Here is a 27894-nt window from a genome sequence, read left to right as displayed (position 1 = left end):
ATGCAATGCCCTGTATCCCGCTCTTCCAACTTATTCAAGCCCTGCAACCGCACCATCCTTGAAAACCATCTTTACCCTACATGTGCACTGCCTCACCCTAGCCCGTCCGCATGATGTAATGATTATCGGAGTATAATGACAGTCCAAGGGTGTTCGTGCTTGTCGATGGCATCTTCTTCCTCCAGGTAAACATCAACTAGTACTTCCCCCTCCTGATCTTCCCCTTCCACGAAATCCTCATGCCCATGCACCACTAATACCTCCCTAAATGGTCAATGCCCATGAGTTGCATGTTGTACCGGTGCTTGCTAGCTCAAAATAAATAAATAACCGCAAGCGAAATCTGGACATGCCTCTTTATGCACCTTGGGTTCCTCTATCACCCGCTTTGAGTGGGTAGCATCCGCTAGGGGAGCCCCATGATCGCCCCCACCAGTTTCCAAGTTTGCCACAGACACCTTCGATACATACTCCAACAAGATTGTGTGCATTGACATGCTACAACCTATAGTACTCACAGTATTCATGAAAATCTAATCAAAAGCTTGCTTATGTTTAGGAGAACTCAAATGAATAGCATCTGGTCTAAAAATTACCGAATACTATCTAGAGTAGTGCATAAAAGGCCAAAGGTATGCATAGTTTGCTACCTAACCACACGACCGGGGAGATTACATGTCAGATATTATAAATAAGGTCCAAATAACTTGGCATCAACAATGACCCTGTTAATTTACTTCTTCGTACCACATGTGTTGTCCTGAGTTAAAGTTGCAAAATGACCCACCGCTATAATTTGCTCTTTACAAACATAACGTGATATATTTATTGTGTGATTCCATTGCAAAAAGACAAGCAATCAAAATAGCTATCTGAAAACGCTGAGATCAATCCAGTTCAAGGATGTCTCTCATCTATTTACGTTCGTTTGGGTCCGTGTGGAGATATAACACGACCCAACGCACCAACGCAAAATGACGGATGCCAGTTTCTTGTCTGCTTGGTCCTTTTTTCGGCCCAAATTTAGGCTGGGTTTGCGTCATCACAGACACTCAAGGGACTCTTGTGGAGTGCTCCCTTTATGCTCCCCAGGCCTGCTGATAGGTCAGCAACGTATCTTCTTTTTCAAATAATTTTTGTCTTGTTTTGAAATTTAATTTGCATAATTTGAAATAAACTAATTCGGAGCGATGCTGTTTTCAACTGAACTACCATGGTGTTGTTCTTGTGTAGAAATAAAAGTTCTTTGAATCGAGCAAAACTTTTTGGAGATTTTTTATAAAATATATAGAAAATATTGGAGCGAGCGCCAATGAGAGGGGCGCCACCTATTGGTGCCCATCAAACAGGGCGTGACCACACCCCTGGACGCGCCATCTTGGCTTGTGACCACCTCGTGGCTCCGCATACCCTAATTCAGATCGTACAAATTCCTATTTCCGAAGAAAAGGTAGGAGATGAGTTTTGATTGTGTTGTACGAGACATAGCCGCTGCCACCTCATGTTCTTCCTAGAGAGGGATAATCTGGAGTCCGTTTGGGGCTCCAGAGAGGGAGATTCGTCGCCTCGTCATAACCAACTCTTCTCCATTAACTCCGTCATGATGCCCACCATCGGGAGTGAGTAATACCTTTGTATGCTTGCTGGACGTTGATGGGATTGGATGCTATTTGTCATGTAATCGAGTTACTTTGACACGGCTTGATCCCTAGTATCCACAATGTTCTCAGATTGATATTGCTATGACCTTGGCATGCTTAATGCTTGCCATTAGGGCCCAAGGGCCATCATTTCAGATCTGAACCATCTTCACCCTACATATGCAGTGCCTCAGCCTAGCCGTCCGCATCACGTAACAATTATCAAACCATAATGACAGTCTAGGGGTGTTCCTGCTTGTCGATGGTTGATACATCTCCAATGTATCTACTTCTCCAAACACTTTTACTCTTGTTTTGGACTCTATTTTTCATGATTTGAATGAAACTAACCCGAACTGACGCTGTTTTCAGCAGAACTACCGGAATTGGACGAAAGTTTTTATGAAATTGTACTAGGAATTATAATGATTTATGAAGCAAAGACCCACCGAGGGTCCCTGTTGCCATGAGGCAACATGGTGAGGCCGCCCCCTAGGCTGCGCCCTGTTGCTTGGTGGGGCCCACGAGGCTCCCCCGACAATATCTCCGGTTCTATAAGTTAACATATTCGGAGAAAAATCAAAGAGAAGTTTTCATTGCGATCTACGAGACGGAGCCGTGGCCACCTCCTGTTCCTCTTCCGGAGGGCTGATGTGTAGTCTGTTTAGGGCTCCAGAGAGGGGGATTCATCGCAGTAGTCATGCTCACCACAGGGAGTGAGTAATTCCTTTGTAGGCTTGCTGGTCGGTGATGGGTGTGGATGGAAATGATCATGTAATCGAGTTAATTTGATAGGGCTTGTTCCCTAGTATCCACTATGTTATGAGATTTATGTTGCTATGACTTTGCTATGCTTAATGCTTGTCACTAAGGCCTGAGTGCCATGATTTCAGATCTGAACCTATTATGTTTTCATGAATATAAGAGTGATTCAGATCCTATCTTGCAAGTTGTATGCACCTATTATGTGTCTTGATCCGCATACCCCAAGGTGACAATAATTGGGATTCTTTCTCGTGATTGCCGTAGTTTGTGGAATTCATGTATTCACCATGTGGTAATGATTTGTTCCATTTATCTATCAAAAGGATGCCTTAATATCCCTTGGTTTCCAGTAGGACCCCGCTGCCATGAGAGGGCAGGACAAAAAATTATGCAAGTTCTTATCGCAAGCACGTATGACTATATATAGAATACATGCCTACATTATATTGATGAATTGGAGCTAGTTTTGTGTTGCTCTAGTTTGTAACTACTACATGATTGATGTCCTCCATATCTTTTCATCACCACATCATGGCCTACGCTTTCCATATCTTTCCATCACTCCACCCGCTGTGTCCCAGGAGGCATTTTTTCGGCCTCCTCGGGTTGCCCCGATGGAATTTTTTCATTTGGGAGGAGAATTTTTCCAGCCGCCCCCACCCAGCCGGACACGTGGCACTGTGCGAGGAGACGCGCGGCAAGAGGATCCCGTAGGCAACCCATACGTGGCCTGTACATTAGTCGGACACAATTCAGATTATGCCCACACACGAGTCGGACACATGCAGTGGCGGAGCCAGAAATTGAATATAGAAGGGGCCAAAATATGTAGAGGGGCCCAAATCACCTAAACCTAGCTAATTGTGTTTGACAAATGGAGGATTAGGACTACATATAGGTGTATTTGTGAGAGCATAGTGGGAGCCACGACCCTTGCGAGCACCCCTGCCTCCGCCACTGGACACAGGTCAAGCCTCGGCGATGGAGACCTATGCTCACGCACACCCTCCGCATCCGCAAGGACTTCCCCGTACACGCAGTCATACACGCACGCACGCACCCGACACGCCCGAGTCACCTACCATGGCCGCACTCGATTCAGCCTGGCGCGCTCACGCACACGCGCCCGAGCCGGCCTGGTCATGGCTTACAAGTTTTTCCAACACCCCCCTAAGCTACGGCATAGAGGAGCCCCAGCCCGCCGAAGTCGTCGCCGACATCTGCCTGCAACGCCTGCTCCGCTGCCGGCACCTACCACGGTTTGGGACAGTCACGCTTAAAGTGGCCCCGCTGCCCGCAGTTGTAGTTTTACGTGTGACTCTTCTTCCAGCTGCCCGAAGACGTGCTCGATGCCCCGTAGTCGTCGGAGCCGTCGTCCTTCTGTCGCCGCCGCGCCTCCCATTGGGCTGTCGTGAGCATCAGCTGCCCGCTTGCCGCCGGCGTGTGTGCGTTGCTACCTCCTCTGCTCGAACGCTTTCAACCGCCCGAGCACCTGAACGAACGCACGAGTGTCGCAGAACTTCTCGATGGCGGCCACCGCGGTGTATAGCCGGTCTGGCACGGTTTCGAGCAGTTTCTTCACCAGGGCTGCATCGTCAAGGGTCGCCCCGAGTCCCGTGTACCTTGCTGCCTCGGTGTGGCTTATAAGCTTATTCTCAATAATGCACATAGCCCTTCTCAGAATCTACTTCGACAACCAAGAAACTTCTTGGTTTATTCATTTGTATTCATAAGTTTTTCTCTAAAGCAACATGATTAGTCTCCTTTCCTCAAAGAAAACATGAATAGTCTCATACATGCAGCAGTACATGATTGGTGGTTGAAGATTGCTAAATATACAACAACCCAAAAAATGCATTCACAAATTTGGCGTACATTTTGAAGATTATATAGCTATCATAATTTCTAGAGTTGCATAAAATGCGAAGCAGACACTGTCCCAAAGAGACCATGCGAAACTCAACATAGATGCATCGTTTGATGCTTGACTCATATCAGGGTGTTTTTTGAGCGGTGATAAAGGGTAACAATGTAAAATTCATTGCAGATACAAATGGGAAGGTTGATTCCAGTTATAATGCTTTTATAGTAGAGGCCCTATGTTGAAGGTTTGGTCTAAATCTTGCACATATGAGCGGATGCAATAAATTTGAGATCAATGAGGATAATATAGAAGTGATCACTACCATCAAAGAGGGGAGCTTGTCGTTCATTGCAAGTGCTATTTTTGATGACTGATATTTTACGCCCTTAGACTTTAACTCATATAATTTATGAACCCCGTTATATGGAAACCAACCATCTTTGTACATGAATTGGCTAGACTGGATATATATTCCCGTCCTAATCTTTTCTTACAGTCTACCCTTGAGGAAATTGTCCCCATGGTTGTAAAAATGCGATGATTCTTATGAATGAATAAAGGAGATTGAAGTTTTAAAAAACATCCTACATCCAACACCCATAATATATTAATTTTAGTGTGACCAACACTAATTTTAATAAAAGCTTCCGACCATTGGGTAGCTATACTAGGTGGACATAATTAGTCTATGGAACTTCTGTAAGTAACTTGTAATGCCACCATATTCAATCTCAAGTTTCATGTGCAAGACAAAATAGAAGGCATAAATTCAATCATCCCTTCATCTTGTCCATTTCCAAAAACTCGATATGGCGCAAGCCCATATTTTCTAATATGAGCAACCGGTCCATTTTAGAAACTATTTAAATAACTACAAAATTCAACACGAAGTCATCATCATCTCACTCCCTTCGATATAAAGCTGCTACTGAGATTTACACCGAGACCAGTGGTCGGTCACCATATGTTGCTTCATATGTCGCTCAACAATTAGAAAAATGTATATGTACAATCTAGAATCATTACAAACGATAAGGTCACACAATTCATATGGCTAGACATCGAAGGGATAATTTGCAATTATTCCTTACTCCTTATTTGCTAATAATTCAATTCAAACCAAGCTATCAACCGTTAATTATGTTAGGCTCATAGGACTTCACATCATAAATAGGCAGATAATGGATATCACTCAAATTGTAGTTAGGGATGAAAATCTAAATATGGCACGAATTTAATAATTACCAGCACTGTCCTTGTGACAAGAACTTTCTTTGTCTTTTATTCTCATTTGAACTAGTATAGGCCGGGGTTACACATGATGGTGCACATCACTTTATTTATCATCATTACATTAAACACTCCGTTGACTAAAGGATGATGATCCACCCATTTAGTATTACAACTTGTCGCTTCATAGGCCCCTGATGACTAGACCATACTCCAGATGGTTTGTTGTGTATATGGTTGGTGTGGCTGCAGAGGGAATGGTTGTTGAGGTTGCTGGGGAATTATTAGTTCTGCTTGTTGGCGGAATGGTTGTTGGGGCTGGGGAAATGGTTGTTGTGGTTGTTGGGGGAATGGTTGTGGTTGCAGAGGGAATGGTTGTTGGGGAATTATTTGTTCTGATCCCTGGAGAAATGGTTGTTGCGGTTGTAGGGGGGATGCTTGTTGGGGTCGCTGCTGGGGGACTGGTTGGGGTTGAGGAAATGGCTGTTGAGGTTGCACAGGGTATGATTGTTGGGGTTGCTGGAAAATTATTTGTTGTGGTTGTTGGGGAAATGGTTGTTGTGGTTGTTGGGGGAATGGTTGTTGCGGTTGCAGAGGGAATGGTTGTTGTGGTTGCTGCGAGAACGAGAATGGTTGTTGTGGTTGGTGCGCAATTGGTTGTTGGGGCTGCGGAAATGGTTGTTGTGGTTGCCAGGGGAATGGTTGTTGTGGTTGCAGGGGAAATGGTTGTTGAGGCTGGGGAAATGGTTGTTGTGGTTGCCAGGGGAATGGTTGTTGGGGCTGAGGAAAAGGTTGTTGTGGTTGCTGGGGGAATGGTTGTTGTGGTTGCTGGGGTATTATTTGTTGTGGTTGCTGGTTGAATGGTTGTTGTGGTTGGTAGGGAATTGGTTGTTGGGGCTGGGGAAATGGTTGTTGTGGTTGCGAGGGGAATGGTTGTTGGGGCTGAGGAAAAGGTTGTTGTGGTTGCTGGGGGAATGGTTGTTGTGGTTGCTGTGGGAATGGTTGTTGTGGTTGCTGGGGGAATGGTTGTTGTGGTTGCTGTGGGAATGGTTGTTGTGGTTGCTGGGGAATTGGTTCTTGGGGCTGGGGAAATGGTTGTTGTGGTTGCCAGGGGAATGGTTGTTGGGGCCGAGGAAGAGGTTGTTGTGGTTGTTGGGGGAATGGTTGTTGTGGTTGTAGGGGGGTTGGTATTTGATATTGGGGAAACAATTCCTCTGGTAGATAGGGGAAATATTGTTGGGGTGTGTGAAACGGTTGCTGCACTTGAAATGGTTGTTGCGGTAGATATGGGTTTTGTGGATATGGCTGCTGCAGATATGATTGTTGTGGTGATTGCAACTCTTGGCTGCTAGGGTTTAGTTGCCTAGCGGTAGTGACGATGCTCATCACCATGGCAAGGAGGACAAAGGTGAGGAAGGTCTTCATGTTGGATTTGTGGTTACTATTGCTTTCTGGGAATTGATGTTTCTGATCTTGGTGTGTGCAGTTTGGATGATGGAGGGCAACCATGATGGTGCATGTTTATTTATAGCTGTCATGGTATGGTATAATTTCATCCTTGCCCTTTCTTTTTGAAAAAGTACTCCTAAGATTATCCAACTAATCGTTTGGTATGTTGTATTTGGTAGTACTACTTTACTTGTGTGATTTTGGATTGCTCATCATAGTTGCTTTTTGTTGCACATATCGTCTCGTTGTAAGGCATGCTTGATAATGAATGATGACTCATTTTTTCACTTTACACTACACACATTAATCCAGATTTTGCCTCTTTTTGGAATTTAGTTTGTGATGCTCTACTTTATGTAGTCATATCCAGATAGGCATAGCTTGAGTGGGATTAAGTTTGTAAGCTTGTGTGTGTTCGTTTGACATAGCACTATATAAATGAGAAGATTGTTTGAGACACTTTTTTCTCTAAAGTAACTTTGTATTTTTCTTGCCTAATATGATTATACTATGGATAATCATACTTGACTTTTCGAATAATCATATAATCCAAGTGGTAAGTTGAGGGTTGTGACGTGGAATTTTCACTAAGACACATCATATTATCGTGCATGCTCTGCAGAATTGAAACGCAAGAACAAATTCAGATGCAACTGAAACAAAAGTAGGTAGGAAAAATGAAAATGAAATGAGAATATATAGGGTATAGAACTATATTTGTTACTAACTACTAGTTATAAAATATATTTTTTGTTGAAGTAGCACCCTATAGGGCCTAATATCGGGTCCCCGAACCGGTATTAGAATAGTAACAGAGGCGAACTGTCCCTCACGGTGCATAAAAATACAAGAATCAACTGAACCTGTCACTATCCATACGCATGCAAATTTGGATCCTTGAGCGCACCCTCCGACCCTCTTAAGTTTAACTAAATAAACTAGATTTTCTGAATTCACATCATATTTGAAATATAATTTATTTGGTTAAAATATGTAGAGTCAGATGATATCCTCAAGGCTTCAAATTTGCATCCCTAATATTCCACGTCTAATCACTCACCATCCTCTCACGTCTCCTAGGACGAAGCATTGCCGCCATCTCGTTCCATTGAGCACCACCGCTTCCTACAACCCATGGCTGCTAGCATGCCTCCCCCATACAACGACACCATGCGTCGTCGACCTCACCCCACCGTCATGCAATGCCCCGTATCTCGCTCTTCCAACTTATTCAAGCCTTGCAACCGCACCATCCTTGAAAACCATCTTTACCCTACATGTGCACTGCCTCACCCTAGCCCGTCCGCATGATGTAATGATTATCGGTGTATAATGACAGTCCAAGGGTGTTCGTGCTTGTCGATGGCATCTTCTTCCTCCAGGTAAACATCAACTAGTACTTCCCCCTCCTGATCTTCCCCTTCCACGAAATCCTCATGCCCATGCACCACTAATACCTCCCTAAATGGTCAATGCCCATGAGTTGCATGTTGTACCGGTGCTTGCTAGCTCAAAATAAATAAATAACCGCAAGCGAAATCTGGACAGGCCTCTTTATGCACCTTGGGTTCCTCTATCACCCGCTTTGAGTGGGTAGCATCCGCTAGGGGAGCCCCATGATCGCCCCCACCAGTTTCCAAGTTTGCCACAGACACCTTCGATACATACTCCAACAAGATTGTGTGCATTGACATGCTACAACCTATAGTACTCACAGTATTCATGAAAATCTAATCAAAAGCTTGCTTATGTTTAGGAGAACTCAAATGAATAGCATCTGGTCTAAAAATTACCGAATACTATCTAGAGTAGTGCATAAAAGGCCAAAGGTATGCATAGTTTGCTACCTAACCACACGACCGGGGAGATTACATGTCAGATATTATAAATAAGGTCCAAATAACTTGGCATCAACAATGACCCTGTTAATTTACTTCTTCGTACCACATGTGTTGTCCTGAGTTAAAGTTGCAAAATGACCCACCGCTATAATTTGCTCTTTACAAACATAACGTGATATATTTATTGTGTGATTCCATTGCAAAAAGACAAGCAATCAAAATAGCTATCTGAAAACGCTGAGATCAATCCAGTTCAAGGATGTCTCTCGTCTATTTACGTTCGTTTGGGTCCGTGTGGAGATATAACACGACCCAACGCACCAACGCAAAATGACGGATGCCAGTTTCTTGTCTGCTTGGTCCTTTTTTCGGCCCAAATTTAGGCTGGGTTTGCGTCATCACAAACACTCAAGGGACTCTTGTGGAGAGCTCCCTTTATGCTCCCCAGGCCTGCTGATAGGTCACCAACGTATCTACTTTTTCAAATAATTTTTCTCTTGTTTTGAAATTTAATTTGCATAATTTGAAATAAACTAATCCGGAGCGATGCTGTTTTCAACTGAACTACCATGGTGTTGTTCTTGTGTAGAAATAAAAGTTCTTTGAATCGAGCAAAACTTTTTGGAGATTTTTTATAAAATATATAGAAAATATTGGAGCGAGCGCCAATGAGAGGGGCGCCACCTATTGGTGCCCATCAAACAGGGTGTGGCCACACCCCTGGATGCGCCATCTTGGCTTGTGACCACCTCGTGGCTCCGCATACCCTAATTCAGATCGTACAAATTCCTATTTCTGAAGAAAAGGTAGGAGAGGAGTTTTGATTGTGTTGTATGAGACATAGCCGCTGCCACCTCATGTTCTTCCTAGAGAGGGATAATCTGGAGTCCGTTTGGGGCTCCAGAGAGGGAGATTCGTCGCCTCGTCATAACCAACTCTTCTCCATTAACTCCGTCATGATGCCCACCATCGGGAGTGAGTAATTCCTTTGTATGCTTGCTGGACGTTGATGGGATTGGATACTATTTGTCATGTAATCGAGTTACTTTGACGCGGCTTGATCCCTAGTATCCACAATGTTCTCAGATTGATATTGCTATGACCTTGGCATGCTTAATGCTTGCCATTAGGGCCCAAGGGCCATCATTTCAGATCTAAACCATCTTCACCCTACATATGCAGTGCCTCAGCCTAGCCGTCCGCATCACGTAACAATTATCAAACCATAATGACAGTCTAGGGGTGTTCCTGCTTGTCGATGGTTGATACATCTCCAATGTATCGACTTTTCCAAACACTTTTACTCTTGTTTTGGACTCGATTTTTCATGATTTGAATGAAACTAACCTGAACTGACGCTGTTTTCAGCAGAGCTACCGGAATTGGACGAAAGTTTTTATGAAATTGTACTAGGAATTATAATGATTTATGAAGCAAAGACCCACCGAGGGGTCCTTGTGGCCACGAGGCAACATGGTGAGGCCACCCCCTAGGCTGCGCCCTGTTGCTTGGTGGGGCCCACGAGGCTCCCCCGACAATATCTCCGGTTCTATAAGTTAACATATTCGGAGAAAAATCAAAGAGAAGTTTTCATTGCGATCTACGAGACGGAGCCGTGGCCACCTCCTGTTCCTCTTCCGGAGGGCTGATGTGTAGTCTGTTTAGGGCTCCAGAGAGGGGGATTCATCACAGTCATCATCACCAACCCTTATCCATTAAAAATTCCATGATGCTCACCACAGGGAGTGAGTAATTCCTTTGTAGGCTTGCTGGTCGGTGATGGGTGTGGATGGAAATGATCATGTAATCGAGTTAATTTGATAGGGCTTGATCGCTAGTATCCACTATGTTATGAGATTTATGTTGCTATGACTTTGCTATGCTTAATGCTTGTCACTAAGGCCTGAGTGCCATGATTTCAGATCTGAACCTATTATGTTTTCATGAATATAAGAGTGATTCAGATCCTATCTTGCAAGTTGTATGCACCTATTATGTGTCTTGATCCGCATACCCCAAGGTGACAATAATTGGGATTCTTTCTCGTGATTGCCGTAGTTTGTGGAATTCATGTATCACCATGTGGTTATGATTTGTTCCATTTATCTATCAAAAGGATGCCTTAATATCCCTTGGTTTCCAATAGGACCCCGCTGCCATGAGAGGGTAGGACAAAAAATTATGCAAGTTCTTATCGCAAGCACGTATGACTATATATAGAATACATGCCTACATTATATTGATGAATTGGAGCTAGTTTTGTGTTGCTCTAGTGTGTAACTACTACATGATTGATGTCATCCATATCTTTTCATCACCGCATCATGGCCTACGCTTTCCATATCTTTCCATCACTCCACCCGCTGTGTCCCAAGAGGCATTTTTTCGGCCTCCTCGGGTTGCCCCGACGGAATTTTTTCATTTGGGAGGAGAATTTTTCCAGCCGCCCCGACCCAGCCGGACACGTGGCACTGTGCGAGGAGACGCGCGGCAAGAGGCTCCCGTAGGCAACCCATACGTGGCCTGTACATTAGTCGGACACAATTCAGATTATGCCCACACACGAGTCGGACACATGCAGTGGCGGAGCCAGAAATTGAATATAGAAGGGGCCAAAATATGTAGAGGGGCCCAAATCACCTAAACCTAGCTAATTGTGTTTGACAAATGGAGGATTAGGACTACATATAGGTGTATTTGTGAGAGCATAGTGGGAGCCACGACCCTTGCGAGCACCCCTGCCTCCGCCACTGGACACAGGTCAAGCCTCGGCGATGGAGACCTATGCTCACGCACACCCTCCGCATCCGCAAGGACTTCCCCGTACACGCAGTCATACACGCACGCACGCACCCGACACGCCCGAGTCACCTACCATGGCCGCACTCGATTCAGCCTGGCGCGCTCACGCACACGCGCCCGAGCCGGCCTGGTCATGGCTTACAAGTTTTTCCAACACCCCCCTAAGCTACGGCCTAGAGGAGCCCCAGCCTGCCGAAGTCGTCGCCGACATCTGCCTGCAACGCCTGCTCCGCTGCCGGCACCTACCACGGTTTGGGACAGTCACGCTCGAAGTGGCCCCGCTGCCTGCAGTTGTAGTTGCGCGTGCGACTCTTCTTCCAGCTGCCCGAAGACGTGCTCGATGCCCCGTAGTCGTCGGAGCCGTCGTCCTTCTGTCGCTGCCGCGCCTCCCATTGGGCTGTCGTGAGCATCAGCTGCCCGCTTGCCGCCGGCGTGTGTGCGTTGCTACCTCCTCTCCTCGAACGCTTTCAACCGCCCGAGCACCTGAACGAACGCATGAGTGTCGCAGAACTTCTCGATGGCGGCCACCGCTGTGTATAGCCGGTCTGGCACGGTGTCGAGCAGTTTCTTCACCATGGCTGCATCGTCAAGGGTCGCCCGAGTCCCGTGTACCTTGCTGCCTCGCTGTGGCTTACAAGCTTATTCCCAATAATGCACATAGCCCTTCTCAGAATCTACTTCGACAACCAAGAAACTTCTTGGTTTATTCATTTGTATTCATAAGTTTTTCTCTAAAGCAACATGATTAGTCTCCTTTCCTCAAAGAAAACATGAATAGTCTCATACATGCAGCAGTACATGATTGGTGGTTGAAGATTGCTAAATATACAACAACCCAAAAAATGCATTCACAAATTTGGCATACATTTTGAAGATTATATAGCTATCATAATTTCTAGAGTTGCATAAAATGCGAAGCAGACACTGTCCCAAAGAGACCATGCGAAACTCAACATAGATGCATCGTTTGATCCTTGACTCATATCAGGGTGTTTTTGGAGCGGTGATAAAGGGTAACAATGTAAAATTCATTGCAGATACAAATGAGAAGGTTGATTCCAGTTATAATGCTTTTATAGTAGAGGCCCTATCCTGAAGGTTTGGTCTAAATCTTGCACATATGAGCGGATGCAATAAATTTGAGATCAATCAGGATAATATAGAAGTGATCTCTACCATCAAAGAGGGGAGCTTGTCGTTCATTGCAAGTGCTATTTTTGATGACTGATATTTTACGCCCTTAGACTTCAACTCATATAATTTATGAACCCCGTTATATGGAAACCAACCATCTTTGTACATGAATTGGCTAGACTGGATATATATTCCCGTCCTAATCTTTTCTTACAGTCTACCCTTGAGGAAATTGTCCCCATGGTTGTAAAAATGCGATGATTCTTATGAATGAATAAAGGAGATTGAAGTTTTAAAAAACATCCTACATCCAACACCCATAATATATTAATTTTAGTGTGACCAACACTAATTTTAATAAAAGCTTCCGACCATTGGGTAGCTATACTAGGTGGACATAATTAGTCTATGTAACTTCTGTAAGTAACTTGTAATGCCACCATATTCAATCTCAAGTTACATGCGCAAGAGAAATAAAAGGCATAAATTCAATCATCCCTTCATCTTGTCCATTTCCAAAAACTCGATATGGCGCAAGCCCATATTTTATAATATGAGCAACCGGTCCATTAAAGAAACCATTTAAATAACTACAAAATTCAACACGAAGTCATCATCATCTCACTCCCTTCGATATAAAGCAGCTACTGAGATTTACACCGAGACCAGTGGTCGGTCACCATATGTTGCTTCATATGTCGCTCAACAATTAGAAAAATGTATATGTACAATCTAGAATCATTACAAACGATAAGGTCACACAATTCATATGGATAGACATCGAAGGGATAATTTGCAATTATTCCTTACTCCTTATTTGCTAATAATTCAATTCAAACCAAGCTATCAACCATTAATTATGTTAGGCTCATAGGACTTCACATCATAAATAGGAAGATAATGGATATCACTCAAATTGTAGTTAGGGATGAAAATCTAAATATGGCACGAATTTAATAATTACCAGCACTGTCCTTGTGACAAGAACTTTCTTTGTCTTTTATTCTCATTTGAACTAGTATAGGTCGGGGTTACACATGATGGTGCACATCACTTTATTTATCATCATTACATTAAACACTCCGTTGACTAAAGGATGATGATCCACCCATTTAGTATTACAACTTGTCGCTTCATAGGCCCCTGATGACTAGACCATACTCCAGATGGTTTGTTGTGTATATGGTTGGTGTGGCTGCAGAGGGAATGGTTGTTGAGGTTGCTGGGGAATTATTAGTTCTACTTGTTGGCGGAATGGTTGTTGGGGCTGGGGAAATGGTTGTTGTGGTTGTTGGGGGAATGGTTGTGGTTGCAGAGGGAATGGTTGTTGGGGAATTATTTGTTCTGATCCCTGGGGAAATGGTTGTTGCGGTTGTAGGGGGGATGCTTGTTGGGGTCGCTGCTGGGGGACTGGTTGGGGTTGAGGAAATGGCTGTTGAGGTTGCACAGGGTATGATTGTTGGGGTTGCTGGAAAATTATTTGTTGTGGTTGTTGGGGAAATGGTTGTTGTGGTTGTTGGGGGAATGGTTGTTGCGGTTGCAGAGGGAATGGTTGTTGTGGTTGCTGCGAGAACGAGAATGGTTGTTGTGGTTGGTGCGCAATTGGTTGTTGGGGCTGCGGAAATGGTTGTTGTGGTTGCCAGGGGAATGGTTGTTGTGGTTGCAGGGGAAATGGTTGTTGAGGCTGGGGAAATGGTGGTTGTGGTTGCCAGGGGAATGGTTGTTGGGGCTGAGGAAAAGGTTGTTGTGGTTGCTGGGGGAATGGTTGTTGTGGTTGCTGGGGTATTATTTGTTGTGGTTGCTGGTTGAATGGTTGTTGTGGTTGGTAGGGAATTGGTTGCTGGGGCTGGGGAAATGGTTGTTGTGGTTGCGAGGGGAATGGTTGTTGGGGCTGAGGAAAAGGTTGTTGTGGTTGCTGGGGGAATGGTTGTTGTGGTTGCTCGAGAATTATTTGTTGTGGTTGCTGTGGGAATGGTTGTTGTGGTTGCAGGGGAATTGGTTCTTGGGGCTGGGGAAATGGTTGTTGTGGTTGCCAGGGGAATGGTTGTTGGGGCCGAGGAAGAGGTTGTTGTGGTTGTTGGGGGAATGGTTGTTGTGGTTGTAGGGGGGTTGGTATTTGATATTGGGGAAACAATTCCTCTGGTAGATAGGGGAAATATTGTTGGGGTGTGGGAAACGGTTGCTGCACTGGAAATGGTTGTTGCGGTAGATATGGGTTTTGTGGATATGGCTGCTGCAGATATGATTGTTGTGGTGATTGCAACTCTTGGCTGCTAGGGTTTAGTTGCCTAGCGGTAGTGACGATGCTCATCACCATGGCAAGGAGGACAAAGGTGAGGAAGGTCTTCATGTTGGATTTATGGTTACTATTCCTTTCTTGGAATTGATGTTTCTGATCTTGTTGTGTGCAGTTTGGATGATGGAGGGCAACCATGATGGTGCATGTTTATTTATAGCTGTCATGGTATGGTATAATTTCATCCTTGCCCTTTCTTTTTGAAAAAGTACTCCTAAGATTATCCAACTAATCGTTTGGTATGTTGTATTTGGTAGTACTACTTTACTTGTGTGATTTTGGATTGCTCATCATAGTTGCTTTTTGTTGCACACATCATCTCGTTGTAAGGCATGCTCGATAATGAATGATGACTCATTTTTTCACTTTACACTACACACATTAATCCAGATTTTGCCTCTTTTTGGAATTTAGTTTGTGATGCTCTACTTTATGTAGTCATATCCAGATAGGCATAGCTTGAGTGGGATTAAGTTTGTAAGCTTATGTGTGTTCGTTTGACATAACACTATATAAATGAGAAGATTGTTTGAGACACTTTTTTCTCTAAAGTAACTTTGTATTTTTCTTGCCTAATATGATTATACGATGGATAATCATACTTGACTTTTCGAATAATCATATAATCCAAGTGGTAAGTTGAGGGTTGTGACGTGGAATTTTCTCTAAGACACATCATATTACCGTGCATGCTCTGCAGAACTGAAAGGCAAGAACAAATTCAGATGCAACTGAAACAAAAGTAGGTAGGAAAAATGAAAATGAAATGAGAATATATAGGGTATAGAACTATATTTGTTACTAACTACTAGTAATAAAATATTTTTTTGTTGAAGTAGCACCCTATAGGGCCTAATGTCGGGTCCCCGAACCGGCATTAAAATAGTTACAGAGGCGAACTGTCCCTCATGGTGCATAAAAATGCAAGAATCAAACTGAACCTGTCACTATCCATACGCTTGCAAATTTGGATCCTTGAGCGCACCCTCCGACCCTCTTAAGTTTAACTGAATAAACTATATTTTCTGAATGCACATCATATTTGAAATATAATTTATTTGGTTAAAATTTGTAGAGTCAGATGATATCCTCAAGGCTTCAAATTTGCATCCCTAATATTCCACGTCTAATCACTCACCATCATCTCACCTCTCCTAGGATGAAGCATTGCCGCCATCTCGTTCCATTGAGCACCACCGCTTCCTACACCCCATGGCTGCTAGCATGCCTCCCCCATACAACGACACCATGCGTCGTCAACCTCACCCCACCGTCATGCACTGCCCCGTATCCCGCTCTTCCAACTTATTCAAGCACTGCAACCGCACCATCCTTGACAACCATCTTTACCCTACATGTGCACTGCCTCACCCTAGCCCGTCCGCATGATGTAATGATTATCGGAGTATAATGACGGTCTAGGCGTGGTCCGGCTTGTCAATGCATCTTCTTCCTCCAGGTAAACATCAACTAGTACTTCCTGTTGGAATTATGCCCTAGAGGCAATAATAAATATAGTTATTATTATAATTCCTATATCAAGATAAACGTTTATTATCCATGCTATAATTGTATTGAATGAAGACTGATTTACATGTGTGGATACATAGACAAAACACCGTCCCTAGCAAGCCTCTAGTTGGCTAGCCAGTTGATCAAAGATAGTCAGTGTCTTCTGATTATGAACAAGGTGTTGTTGCTTGATAACTGGATCACGTCATTAGGAGAATCACGTGATGGACTAGACCCAAACTAATAGACGTAGCATGTTGATCGTGTCATTTTGTTGCTACTGTTTTCTGCGTGTCAAGTATTTATTCCTATGACCATGAGATCATATAACTCACTGACACCGGAGGAATACTTTGTGTGTATCAAACGTCGCAACGTAACTGGGTGACTATAAAGATGCTCTACAGGTATCTCCGAAGGTGTTAGTTGAGTTAGTATGGATCAAGACTGGGATTTGTCACTCCGTGTGACGGAGAGGTATCTCGGGGCCCACTCGGTAATACAACATCACACACAAGCCTTGCAAGCAATGCAGCTTAGTGTAAGTTGCGGGATCTTGTATTACGGAACGAGTAAAAGAGACTTGCCGGTAAACGAGATTGAAATAGGTATGCGGATACTGACGATCGAATCTCGGGCAAGTAACATACCGAAGGACAAAGGGAATGACATACGGGATTATATGAATCCTTGGCACTGAGGTTCAAACGATAAGATCTTCGTAGAATATGTAGGATCCAATATGGGCATCCAGGTCCCGCTATTGGATATTGACCGAGGAGTCTCTTGGGTCATGTCTACATAGTTCTCGAACCCGCAGGGTCTGCACACTTATGGTTCGACGTTGCTTTATGCGTATTTGAGTTATATGGTTGGTTACCGAATGTTGTTCGGAGTCCCGGATGAGATCACGGACGTCACGAGGGTTTCCGGAATGGTCCGGAAACGAAGATTGATATATAGGATGACCTCATTTGATTACCGGAAGGTTTTCGGAGTTACCGGGAATGTACCGGGAATGACGAATGGGTTCCGGGAGTTCACCGGGGGGGGGGGGGGAACCCACCCCGGGGAAGCCCATAGGCCTTGAGGGTGGCACACCAGCCCTTAGTGGGCTGGTGGGACAGCCCAAAAGGCTCTATGCGCCAAGGAGAAGAAAATCAAGAGAGAAAGAAAAAAAAAGGAGGAGGTGGGAAGGAAGGGGGACTCCCTCCCACCAAACCAAGTCCAACTCGGTTTGGGGGGGGGGGGAGTTCTCCCCCCTTTGGCTCGGCCGACCCCCTTGGGGCTCCTTGAGCCCCAAGGCAAGGTCCCCTCCCTCCCACCTATATATACAGAGGTTTTAGGGCTGATTTGAGACGACTTTTCCACGGCAGCCCGACCACATACCTCCACGGTTTTTCCTCTAGATCGCGTTTCTGCGGAGCTCGGGCGGAGCCCTACTGAGACAAGGTCATCACCAAACTCCGGAGCGCCGTCATGCTGCCGGAGAACTCTTCTACCTCTCCGCCTCTCTTGCTGGATCAAGAAGGCCGAGATCATCGTCGAGCTGTACGTGTGCTGAACGCGGAGGTGCCGTCCGTTCGGTACTAGATCGTGGGACTGATCGCGAGATTGTTAGCGGGGCGGATCGAGGGACGTGAGGACGTTCCACTACATCAACCGCGTTCTCTAACGCTTCTGCTGTATGATCTACAAGGGTACGTAGATCACTCATCCCCTCTCGTAGATGGGCATCACCATGATAGGTCTTCGTGCGCGTAGGAAATTTTTTGTTTCCCATGCGACGTTCCCCGACAGTGGCATCATGAGCTAGGTTCATGCGTAGATGTCTTCTCGAGTAGAACACAAAAGGTTCTGTGGGCGGTGATGTGCGTTTTGCTGCCCTCCTTGGTCTTTTCTTGATTCCGCGGTATTGTTGGATTGAAGCGGCTTGGACCGACATTACTCGTACGCTTACGAGAGACTGGTTTCATCGTTACGAGTAACTCCGTTGCTCAAAGATGACTGGCAAGTGTCAGTTTCTCCAACTTTAGTTGAATCAGATTTGACCGAGGAGGTCCTTGGATGAGGTTAAATAGCAACTCATATATCTCCGTTGTGGTGTTTGAGTAAGTAAGATGCGATCCTACTAGATACCCATGGTCACCATGTAAAACATGCAACAACAAAATTAGAGGACGTCTAACTTGTTTTTGCAGGGTATGCTTGGGATGTGATATGGCCAATGATGTGATGTGATATATTGGATGTATGAGATGATCATGTTGTAATAGAAATATCGACTTGCACGTCGATGGTAAGGCAACCGGCAGGAGCCATAGGGTTGTCTTTATACTAATGTTTGTGCTTGGAGATGCGTTTACTATTTTGCTAGGATGTAGCTTTAGTAGTAATAGCATGAGTAGCACGACAACCCCGATGGCAACACGTTGATCGAGATCATGGCGTGGCGCCGGTGACAAGAAGATCGTGCCGGTGCTTTGGTGATGGAGATCAAGAAGCACGTGATGATGGTCATATCATGTCACTTATGAATTGCATGTGATGTTAATCCTTTTATGCACCTTGTTTTGCTTAGAATGACGGTAGCATTATGAGGTGATCTCTCACTAAAATTTCAAGACGAAATTGTGTTCTCCCCGACTGTGCACCGTTGCTACAGTTCGTCGTTTCGAGACACCACGTGATGATCGGGTGTGATAGACTCAACGCTCACATACAACGGGTGCAAAACAGTTGCGCACGCGGAACACTCGGGTTAAGCTTGACGAGCCTAGCATGTGCAGACATGGCCTCGGAACACATGAGACCGAAAGGTCGATCATGAATCATATAGATGATATGATTAGCATAGGGATGCTTACCACTGAAACTATACTCAACTCACGTGATGATCGGACTTGAGCTAGTGTAAGTGGATCATGAACCACTCAAATGACTAGCGAGATGTACTTTTTGAGTGGGAGTTTAGCGAATAATTTGATTAAGTTAAACTCTAATTATCTTGAACATAGTCTAAGTCCACTTTGAATATATTTGTGTTGTAGATCATGGCTCACGCGACTGTCATCCTGAATTTTAATACGTTCCTAGAGAAAGCTAAAGTTGAAAGATGATGGAAGCAACTTTGTAGACTGGGCTCGTAATCTTAAGCTAATCTTACAAGCTGGGAAGAAGGATTATGTCCTTAATGCTGCGTTAGGAGATGAACCACCCGCTACGGCTGATCAGGATGTTAAGAACGCTTGGTTAGCGCGTAAGGAGTACTACTCAATAGTTCAATGTGCAGTCTTGTATGGCTTAGAACCGGGACTTCAACGTCGCTTTGAGCATCATGGAGCATTTAAGATGTTCCAGGAGTTGAAGTTTATCTTTCAGAAGAACGCCCGAATCGAGAGGTATGAGACCTCCGATAAAGTCTATGCTTGCAAGATGGAGGAAAACTCGTCTGTCAGTGAACATGTGCTCAAAATGTCTGGGTACTCAAACCGTCTAGCTGAGCTAGGGATTGAACTCCCGCAAGAGGCTATCACTGACAGAATCCTTCAATCACTGCTGCCAAGCTATAAAGGCTTTGTGTTGAACTACAACATGCAAGGGATGAACAAGTCTCCCGGCGAGTTGTTTGTGATGCTGAAAGTCGCAGAGTCTGAACTCCGTAAAGAGCACCAAGTGTTGATGGTGAGCAAGACCACTAGTTTCAAGAGAAACGGCAAAGGCAAGAAGGGCAATTCGAAGAAGAGCGGCAAGCCTCTTGCCAATCCGACGAAGAAACCCAAAGCTGGACCTAAGCCTGAAACGGAGTGTTTCTATTGCAAGGGTATGGGTCACTGGAAGTGCAATTGCCCCAAGTATCTGGCAGATAAGAAGGCGGGCAAAGAAAAATCAGGTATATTTGATATACATGTTATTGATGTGTACTTAACCGGCTCTCGTAGTAGTGCCTGGGTATTCGATACCGGTTCTCTTGCTCATATTTGCAACTCGAAACAGGAACTGCGGAATAGGCGAAGGCTGGCGAAAGATGAAGTGACGATGCGCGTAGGAAATGGTTCCAAGGTTGATGCAATCGCCGTCGGCACAGTGTCACTTCAGTTACCGTCAGGATTAGTGATGAACTTAAATCATTGTTATTTAGTGCCTGCGTTGAGCATGAACATTATATCTGGATCTTGTTTATTGCGAGACGGTTACTCTTTTAAGTCAGAGAATAATGGTTGTTCTATTTCTATGAGTAACATCTTTTATGGTCATGAACCGAATGTGAGAGGATTGTTCATATTGAATCTTGATAACGATACGCATATACATAACATTGAGACCAAAAGAGTTAGAGTTAACAATGATAGCGCCATATTTTTGTGGCACTGCCGCTTAGGTCATATTGGTATAAAGCGCATGAAGAAACTCCATGCTGATGGACTTTTGGAGTCACTTGACTTTGATTCACTTGACACGTGCGAACCATGCCTCATGGGCAAGATGACTAAAACTCCGTTCTCAGGAACAATGGAGCGTGCAAGTGACTTGTTGGAAATCATACATACCGATGTGTGTGGTCCGATGAGCGTGGAGGCATGCGGCGGATATCGTTATTTTCTCACCTTCACTGACGATTTAAGTAGATATGGTTATGTCTACTTGATGAAGCACAAGTCTGAGACATTTGAAATGTTCAAGCAATTTCAGAGTGAAGTGGAAAATCATCGTAACAAGAAGATCAAGTTCCTACGGTCTGATCGTGGGGGTGAATATCTGAGTTTCGAGTTTGGTGCTCACTTAAGACAATGTGGAATTGTTTCACTGTTAACACCGCCTGGAACACCACAGCGTAATGGTGTGTCCGAACGTCGTAATCGTACTCTATTAGAGATGGTGCGATCTATGATGTCTCTTACTGATTTGCCGTTATCTTTTTGGGGCTGTGCATTAGAATCAGCTGCATTCACTTTAAATAGGGCACCATCAAAATCAGTTGAGATGACACCATACGAGCTGTGGTATGGCAAAAGACCAAAGTTGTCGTTTCTTAAAGTTTGGGGATGTGATGCTTATGTCAAAAAGCTTCAACCTGAAAAGCTGGAACCCAAAGCGGAAAGGTGCGTCTTCATAGGTTACCCAAAAGAGACAGTTGGGTACACCTTCTATCTCAAATCCGAGGGCAAAGTGTTTGTTGCTAAAAACAAAGCTTTTCTCGAGAAGGAGTTTCTCTCGAGAGAATTGAGTGGGAGGAAGATAGAACTTGACGAGGTTGTCGAACCTCTCATCCCTCTGGATGGTGGCGCAGGGCAAGGGGAAACCTCTGTCATTGCGACGCCGGTTGAGGAGGAAGTTAATGATGATGATCATGAAACTCCAGTTCATGTTTCTGTCGAACCACGCAGGTCGACGAGACCACGTGCTGCTCCAGAGTGGTACGGGAATCCCGTCTAATCAATCATGTTGTTAGACAACAATGAGCCTGCAAATTATGAAGAAGCAATGGTGGGCCCAGATTCCAACAAATGGCTAGAAGCCATGAAGTCCGAGATAGGATCCATGTATGAGAACAAAGTGTGGACTTTGGAGGTACTACCTAAGGGCCGCAAGGCTATTCAGAACAAATGGATCTTTAAGAGGAAGACGGACGCTGACGGTAAGGTGACTGTTTATAAAGCTCGACTTGTGGCAAAGGGTTTTTCCCAAGTTCAAGGAGTTGACTACGATGAGACTTTCTCACCCGTAGCGATGCTTAAGTCCGTCAGAATCATGTTAGCAATAGCTGCATTTTTCGATTATGAAGTCTGGCAGATGGATGTCAAAACGGCGTTCCTTAACGGTTTCCTTAAGGAAGAGTTGTATATGATACAACCTAAAGGTTTTGTCGATCCTAAGAATGCTAACAAGGTGTGCAAGCTCCAGCGATCCATTTATGGACTGGTGCAAGCATCTCGGAGTTGGAACAAACGCTTTGATGAGGTGATCAAAGCATTTGGGTTTATACAAGTGGTTGGAGAATCTTGTATTTACAAGAAAGTGAGTGGGAGCTCTGTGGCGTTTCTAATATTATATGTGGATGACATATTGCTGATTGGAAACAACGTGGAGCTTTTAGAGAGCGTAAAAGATTACTTGAATAAAAGTTTCTCTATGAAGGACCTAGGAGAAGCTGCTTACATTCTAGGCATTAAGATCTATAGGGATATATCAAAACGCCTGATAGGACTTTCACAAAGCACATACCTTGATAAAGTTTTGAAAAAGTTCAACATGGAACAGTCGAAGAAAGGGTTCTTGCCAGTTCTACAAGGTACGAGATTGAGTAAGACTCAGTGCCCAGCAACTGATGAAGATAGAGAGCATATGCGCTCCGTCCCCTATGCTTCAGCCATAGGTTCTATCATGTATGCAATGCTGTGCACTAGACCGGATGTTAGACTGGCCATAAGTATGGCAGGTAGGCTCCAGAGTAATCCAGGAGTGGATCACTGGACAGCGGTCAAGAATATCCTGAAGTACCTGAAAAGGACTAAGGAGATGTTTCTCGTGTATGGAGGTGACGAAGAGCTCGCCGTAAAAGGTTACGTCGATGCAAGCTTTGACACAGATCCGGACGACTCTAAGTCACAAACCGGATACGTATTTATTCTTAATGGGGGTGCAGTAAGCTGGTGCAGTTCCAAGCAAAGCGTCGTAGCAGATTCTACATGTGAAGCGGAGTACATGGGTGCCTCAGAGGCGGCTAAGGAGGGTGTCTGGATGAAGCAGTTCATGACGGATCTTGGAGTGGTGCCAAGTGCACTGAATCCAATAACCTTGTTCTGTGACAACACTGGTGCCATTGCCTTAGCAAAGGAACCACGGTTTCACAAGAAGACCAGACACATCAAACGACGCTTCAACCTCATCCGCGACTATGTCGAGGGAGAGGACGTGAATATATGCAAAGTGCACGCGGATCTGAATGTAGCAGACCCGCTGACTAAACCTCTTCCACAACCAAAGCATGATCAACACCAGAACTGTATGGGTGTTAGATTTATTACAATGTAATTCACATGGTGATGTGAGGGCTAGATTATTGACTCTAGTGCAAGTGGGAGACTGTTGGAATTATGCCCTAGAGGCAATAATAAATATAGTTATTATTATAATTCCTGTATCAAGATAATCGTTTATTATCCATGCTATAATTGTATTGAATGAAGACTCATTTACATGTGTGGATACATAGACAAAACACCGTCCCTAGCAAGCCTCTAGTTGGCTAGCCAGTTGATCAAAGATAGTTAGTGTCTTCTGATTATGAACAAGGTGTTGTTGCTTGATAACTGGATCACGTCATTAGGAGAATCACGTGATGGACTAGACCCAAACTAATAGACGTAGCATGTTGATCGTGTCATTTTGTTGCTACTTTTTTCTGCGTGTCAAGTATTTATTCCTATGACCATGAGATCATATAACTCACTGACACCGGAGGAATACTTTGTGTGTATCAAACGTCGCAACGTAACTGGGTGACTATAAAGATGCTCTACAGGTATCTCCGAAGGTGTTAGTTGAGTTAGTATGGATCAAGACTGGGATTTGTCACTCCGTGTGACGGAGAGGTATCTCGGGGCCCACTCGGTAATACAACATCACACACAAGCCTTGCAAGCAATGCAACTTAGTGTATGTTGCGGGATCTTGTATTACGGAACGGGTAAAATAGACTTGCCGGTAAACGAGATTGAAATAGGTATGCGGATACTGACGATCGAATCTCGGGCAAGTAACATACCGAAGGACAAAGGGAATGACATACGGGATTATATGAATCCTTGGCACTGAGGTTCAAACGATAAGATCTTCGTAGAATATGTAGGATCCAATATGGGCATCCAGGTCCCGCTATTGGATATTGACCGAGGAGTCTCTTGGGTCATGTCTACATAGTTCTCGAACCCGCAGGGTCTGCACACTTAAGGTTCGACGTTGTTTTATGCGTATTTGAGTTATATGGTTGGTTACCGAATGTTGTTCGGAGTCCCGGATGAGATCATAGACGTCATGAGGGTTTCCGGAATGGTCCGAAAACGAAGATTGATATATAGGATGACCTCATTTGATTACCGGAAGGTTTTCGGAGTTACCAGGAATGTACCGGGAATGACGAATGGGTTCCGGGAGTTCACCGGGGGGGGGGGGCAACCCACCCCGGGGAAGCCCATAGGCCTTGAAGGTGGCACACCAGCCCTTAGTGTATGGTCCCAAAAGGCTCTATGCACCAAGGAGAAGAAAATCAAGAGAGAAAGAAAAAAAAGGAGGAGGTGGGAAGGAAGGGGGACTCCCTCCCACCAAACCAAGTCCAACTCGGTTTGGGGGGGGAGTCCTCCCCCCTTTGGCTCGGCCGACCCCCTTGGGGCTCCTTGAGCCCCAAGGCAAGGTCCCCTCCCTCCCACCTATATATACGGAGGTTTTAGGGCTGATTTGAGACGACTTTTCCACGGCAGCCCGACCACATACCTCCACGGTTTTTCCTCTAGATCGCGTTTGTGCGGAGCTCGGACGGAGCCCTGCTGAGACAAGGTCATCACCAAACTCCGGAGCGCCGTCACGCTGCCGGAGAACTCTTCTACCTCTCCGTCTCTCTTGCTGGATCAAGAAGGCCGAGATCATCGTCGAGCTGTACGTGTGCTGAACGCGGAGGTGCCGTCCGTTCGGTACTAGATCGTGGGATTGATCGCGGGATTGTTCGCGGGGCGGATCGAGGGACGTGAGGACGTTCCACTACATCAACCGTGTTCTCTAACGCTTCTGCTGTACGGTCTACAAGGGTACGTAGATCACTCATCCCCTCTCGTAGATGGGCATCACCATGATAGGTCTTCGTGCGCGTAGGAAATTTTTTGTTTCCGATGCGACGTTCCCCAACACTTCCCCCTCCTGATCTTCCCCTTCCACGAAATCCTCATGCCCATGCACCACTAATAACTCCTTAAATGGTCAATGCCCATGAGTTGCATGTTGTACCGGTGCTTGCTAGCTCAAAAAAAAATGACCGCAAGCGAAATTTGGACAAGCCTTTTTATGCACCTTGGTTCCCTCTATCACTGGCTTTGAGTGGGTAGCATCTGCTAGGGGAGCCCCATGATCGCCCCCACCAGTTTCCAAGTGTGCCACAGACACCTTCGATATATACTACAACAAGATTGTGTGCATTGACATGCTACAAGCTATAGTACTCACAGTATTCATGAAAATCTAATCTAAAGCTTGCTTATGTTTAGGAGAACTCAAATGACTAGCATCTGGTCGAAAAATTACGGATACTATCTAGAGTAGTGCATAAAAGGCCAAAGGTATGCATAGTTTGCTACCTAACCACACGACCGGGGAGATTACATGTCAGATATTATAAATAAGGTCCAAATAACTTGGCATCAACAATGACCCTGTTAATTTACTTTTTCGTACCACATGTGTTGTCCTGAGTTAAAGTTGCAAAATGACCTACCGCTATAATTTGCTCTTTACAAACATAAAGTGATATATTTATTGTGTGATTCCATTGCAAAAAGACAAAGCAATCAAAATAGCTATCTGAAAACGTTGAGATCAATCCAGTTCAAGGATGTCACTCGTCTATTTACGTTCGTTTGGGTCCATGTAGAGATATAACACGGCCCAACGCACCAACGCAAAATGACGGATGCCAGTTTCTTGTCTACTTGGTCCTTTTCGGCCCAAATTTAGGTTGGGTTTGCGTCATCGCAGACACTCAAGGGACTCTTGTAGAGTGATCCCTTTATCCTCCCCAGGCCCGCTGATAGGTCACCAACGTATCTACTTTTTCAAATAATTTTTCTCTTGTTTTGAAATTTAATTTGCATAATTTGAAATAAACTAATCCGGACCGACGATGTTTTCAACTGAACTACCATGGTGTTATTCTTGTGTAGAAATAAAAGTTCTTGAATCGAGCGAAACTTTTTGGAGATTTTTTATAAAATATATAGAAATTTTTTGAGCGATCGCCAATGAGAGGGGGGGGGGCACCTATTGGTGCCAAGCAAAAAGGGCGCGACCACACCCCTGGGCTCGCCATCTTGGCTTGTGACCACCTCGTGGCTCCGCATACCCTAATTCAGACCCTACAAATTCCTATTTCCGAAGAAAAGGTAGGAGAGGAGTTTTGATTGTGTTCTACGAGACGGAGCCGCTGCCACCTCATGTTCTTCCTCGAGAGGGATAATCTGGAGTCCGTTTGGGGCTCCGGAGAGGGAGATTCGTTGCCTCGTCATAACCAACTCTTCTCCATTAACTCCGTCATGATGCTTACCACAGGGAGTGAGTAATTCCATTGTATGCTTGCTGGACGTTGATGGGATTGGATGCTATTTGTCATGTAATCGAGTTACTTTGACACGGCTTGATCCCTAGTATCCACAATGTTCTCAGATTGATATTGCTATGACCTTGGCATGCTTAATGCTCGCTATTAGGGCCCGAGGGCCATCATTTCAGATCTGAACTATCTTCAGCCTACATATGCAATGCCTCAGCCTAGCCGTCCGCATCATGTAACAATTTTCAAACCATAATGACAGTCTAGGGGTGTTCCTGCTTGTCGATGGCTGATACATCTCCAATGTATCTACTTTTCCAAACACTTTTATTCTTGTTTTGGATTCTATTTTTCATGATTTGAATGAACCCGAATTGACGTTGTTTTCAGCAGAACTACCTTGGTGTTATTTTTGTGCATGAATAAAAGTTCTCGGAATTGGACGGAACTTTTTATGAAATTGTACTAGGAATTCTAATGATTTATGAAGCAAAGACCCACCGAGGGGTCCCTGTGGCCACGAGGCAACATGGTGAGGCCGCCCCCTAGGATGCGTCCTGTTGCTTGGTGGGACCCACGAGGCTTCCCCGACCATATCTCCGATTATATAAGTTAACATATTCAGAGAAAAATCAAAGAGAAGTTTTCATTGCGATCTACAAGACGGAGTCGTGGCCACCTCCTGTTCCTCTTCCGGAGGGCTGATGTGTAGTCTGTTTAGGGCTCCAGAGAGGGCAATTCATCGCAGTCTTCATCACCAACCCTTATACATTAACCATTCCATGATGCTCACCATCGGGAGTGAGTAATTCCTTTGTAGGCTTTCTGGTCTGTGATGGGTGTGGATGGAATTGATCATGTAATCGAGTTAATTTGATAGGGCTTGATCCCTAGTATCCACTATGTTATGAGATTTATGTTGCTATGACTTTGCTATGCTTAATGCTTGTCACTAAGCCCCGAGTGCCATGATTTGAGATCTGAACCTATTATGTTTTCATGAATATAAGAGTGGTTAAGATCCTATCTTGCAAGTTGTATGCACC

The 27894-nt window shown here is 44.7% G+C and overlaps 2 protein-coding genes across 2 annotated transcripts; both read right to left on the bottom strand.

The window, feature by feature from the left end:
- Positions 1 to 5525: 5525 nt before the first annotated feature.
- LOC123443634 (gamma-gliadin B-like) lies at positions 5526 to 6994 on the bottom strand. Its single transcript, XM_045120144.1, has one exon. It carries the CDS (start codon positions 6922 to 6924, stop codon positions 5701 to 5703), a length of 1224 nt encoding a protein of 407 aa, XP_044976079.1. The 5' UTR covers positions 6925 to 6994; the 3' UTR covers positions 5526 to 5700.
- Positions 6995 to 13700: 6706 nt separating this feature from the next.
- LOC123443447 (gamma-gliadin-like) lies at positions 13701 to 15147 on the bottom strand. Its single transcript, XM_045119849.1, has one exon. The coding sequence runs from the start codon at positions 15073 to 15075 to the stop codon at positions 13876 to 13878; it is 1200 nt and encodes a 399-aa protein (XP_044975784.1). The 5' UTR covers positions 15076 to 15147; the 3' UTR covers positions 13701 to 13875.
- Positions 15148 to 27894: the final 12747 nt, after the last annotated feature.

This window comes from Hordeum vulgare, chromosome 1H, assembly GCF_904849725.1.
Source record: "Hordeum vulgare subsp. vulgare chromosome 1H, MorexV3_pseudomolecules_assembly, whole genome shotgun sequence".
Lineage (NCBI taxonomy): Eukaryota > Viridiplantae > Streptophyta > Magnoliopsida > Poales > Poaceae > Hordeum > Hordeum vulgare.
Note: the sequence above shows the minus strand (reverse complement) of the source record. Positions and strands in the feature narration are given on the sequence as shown.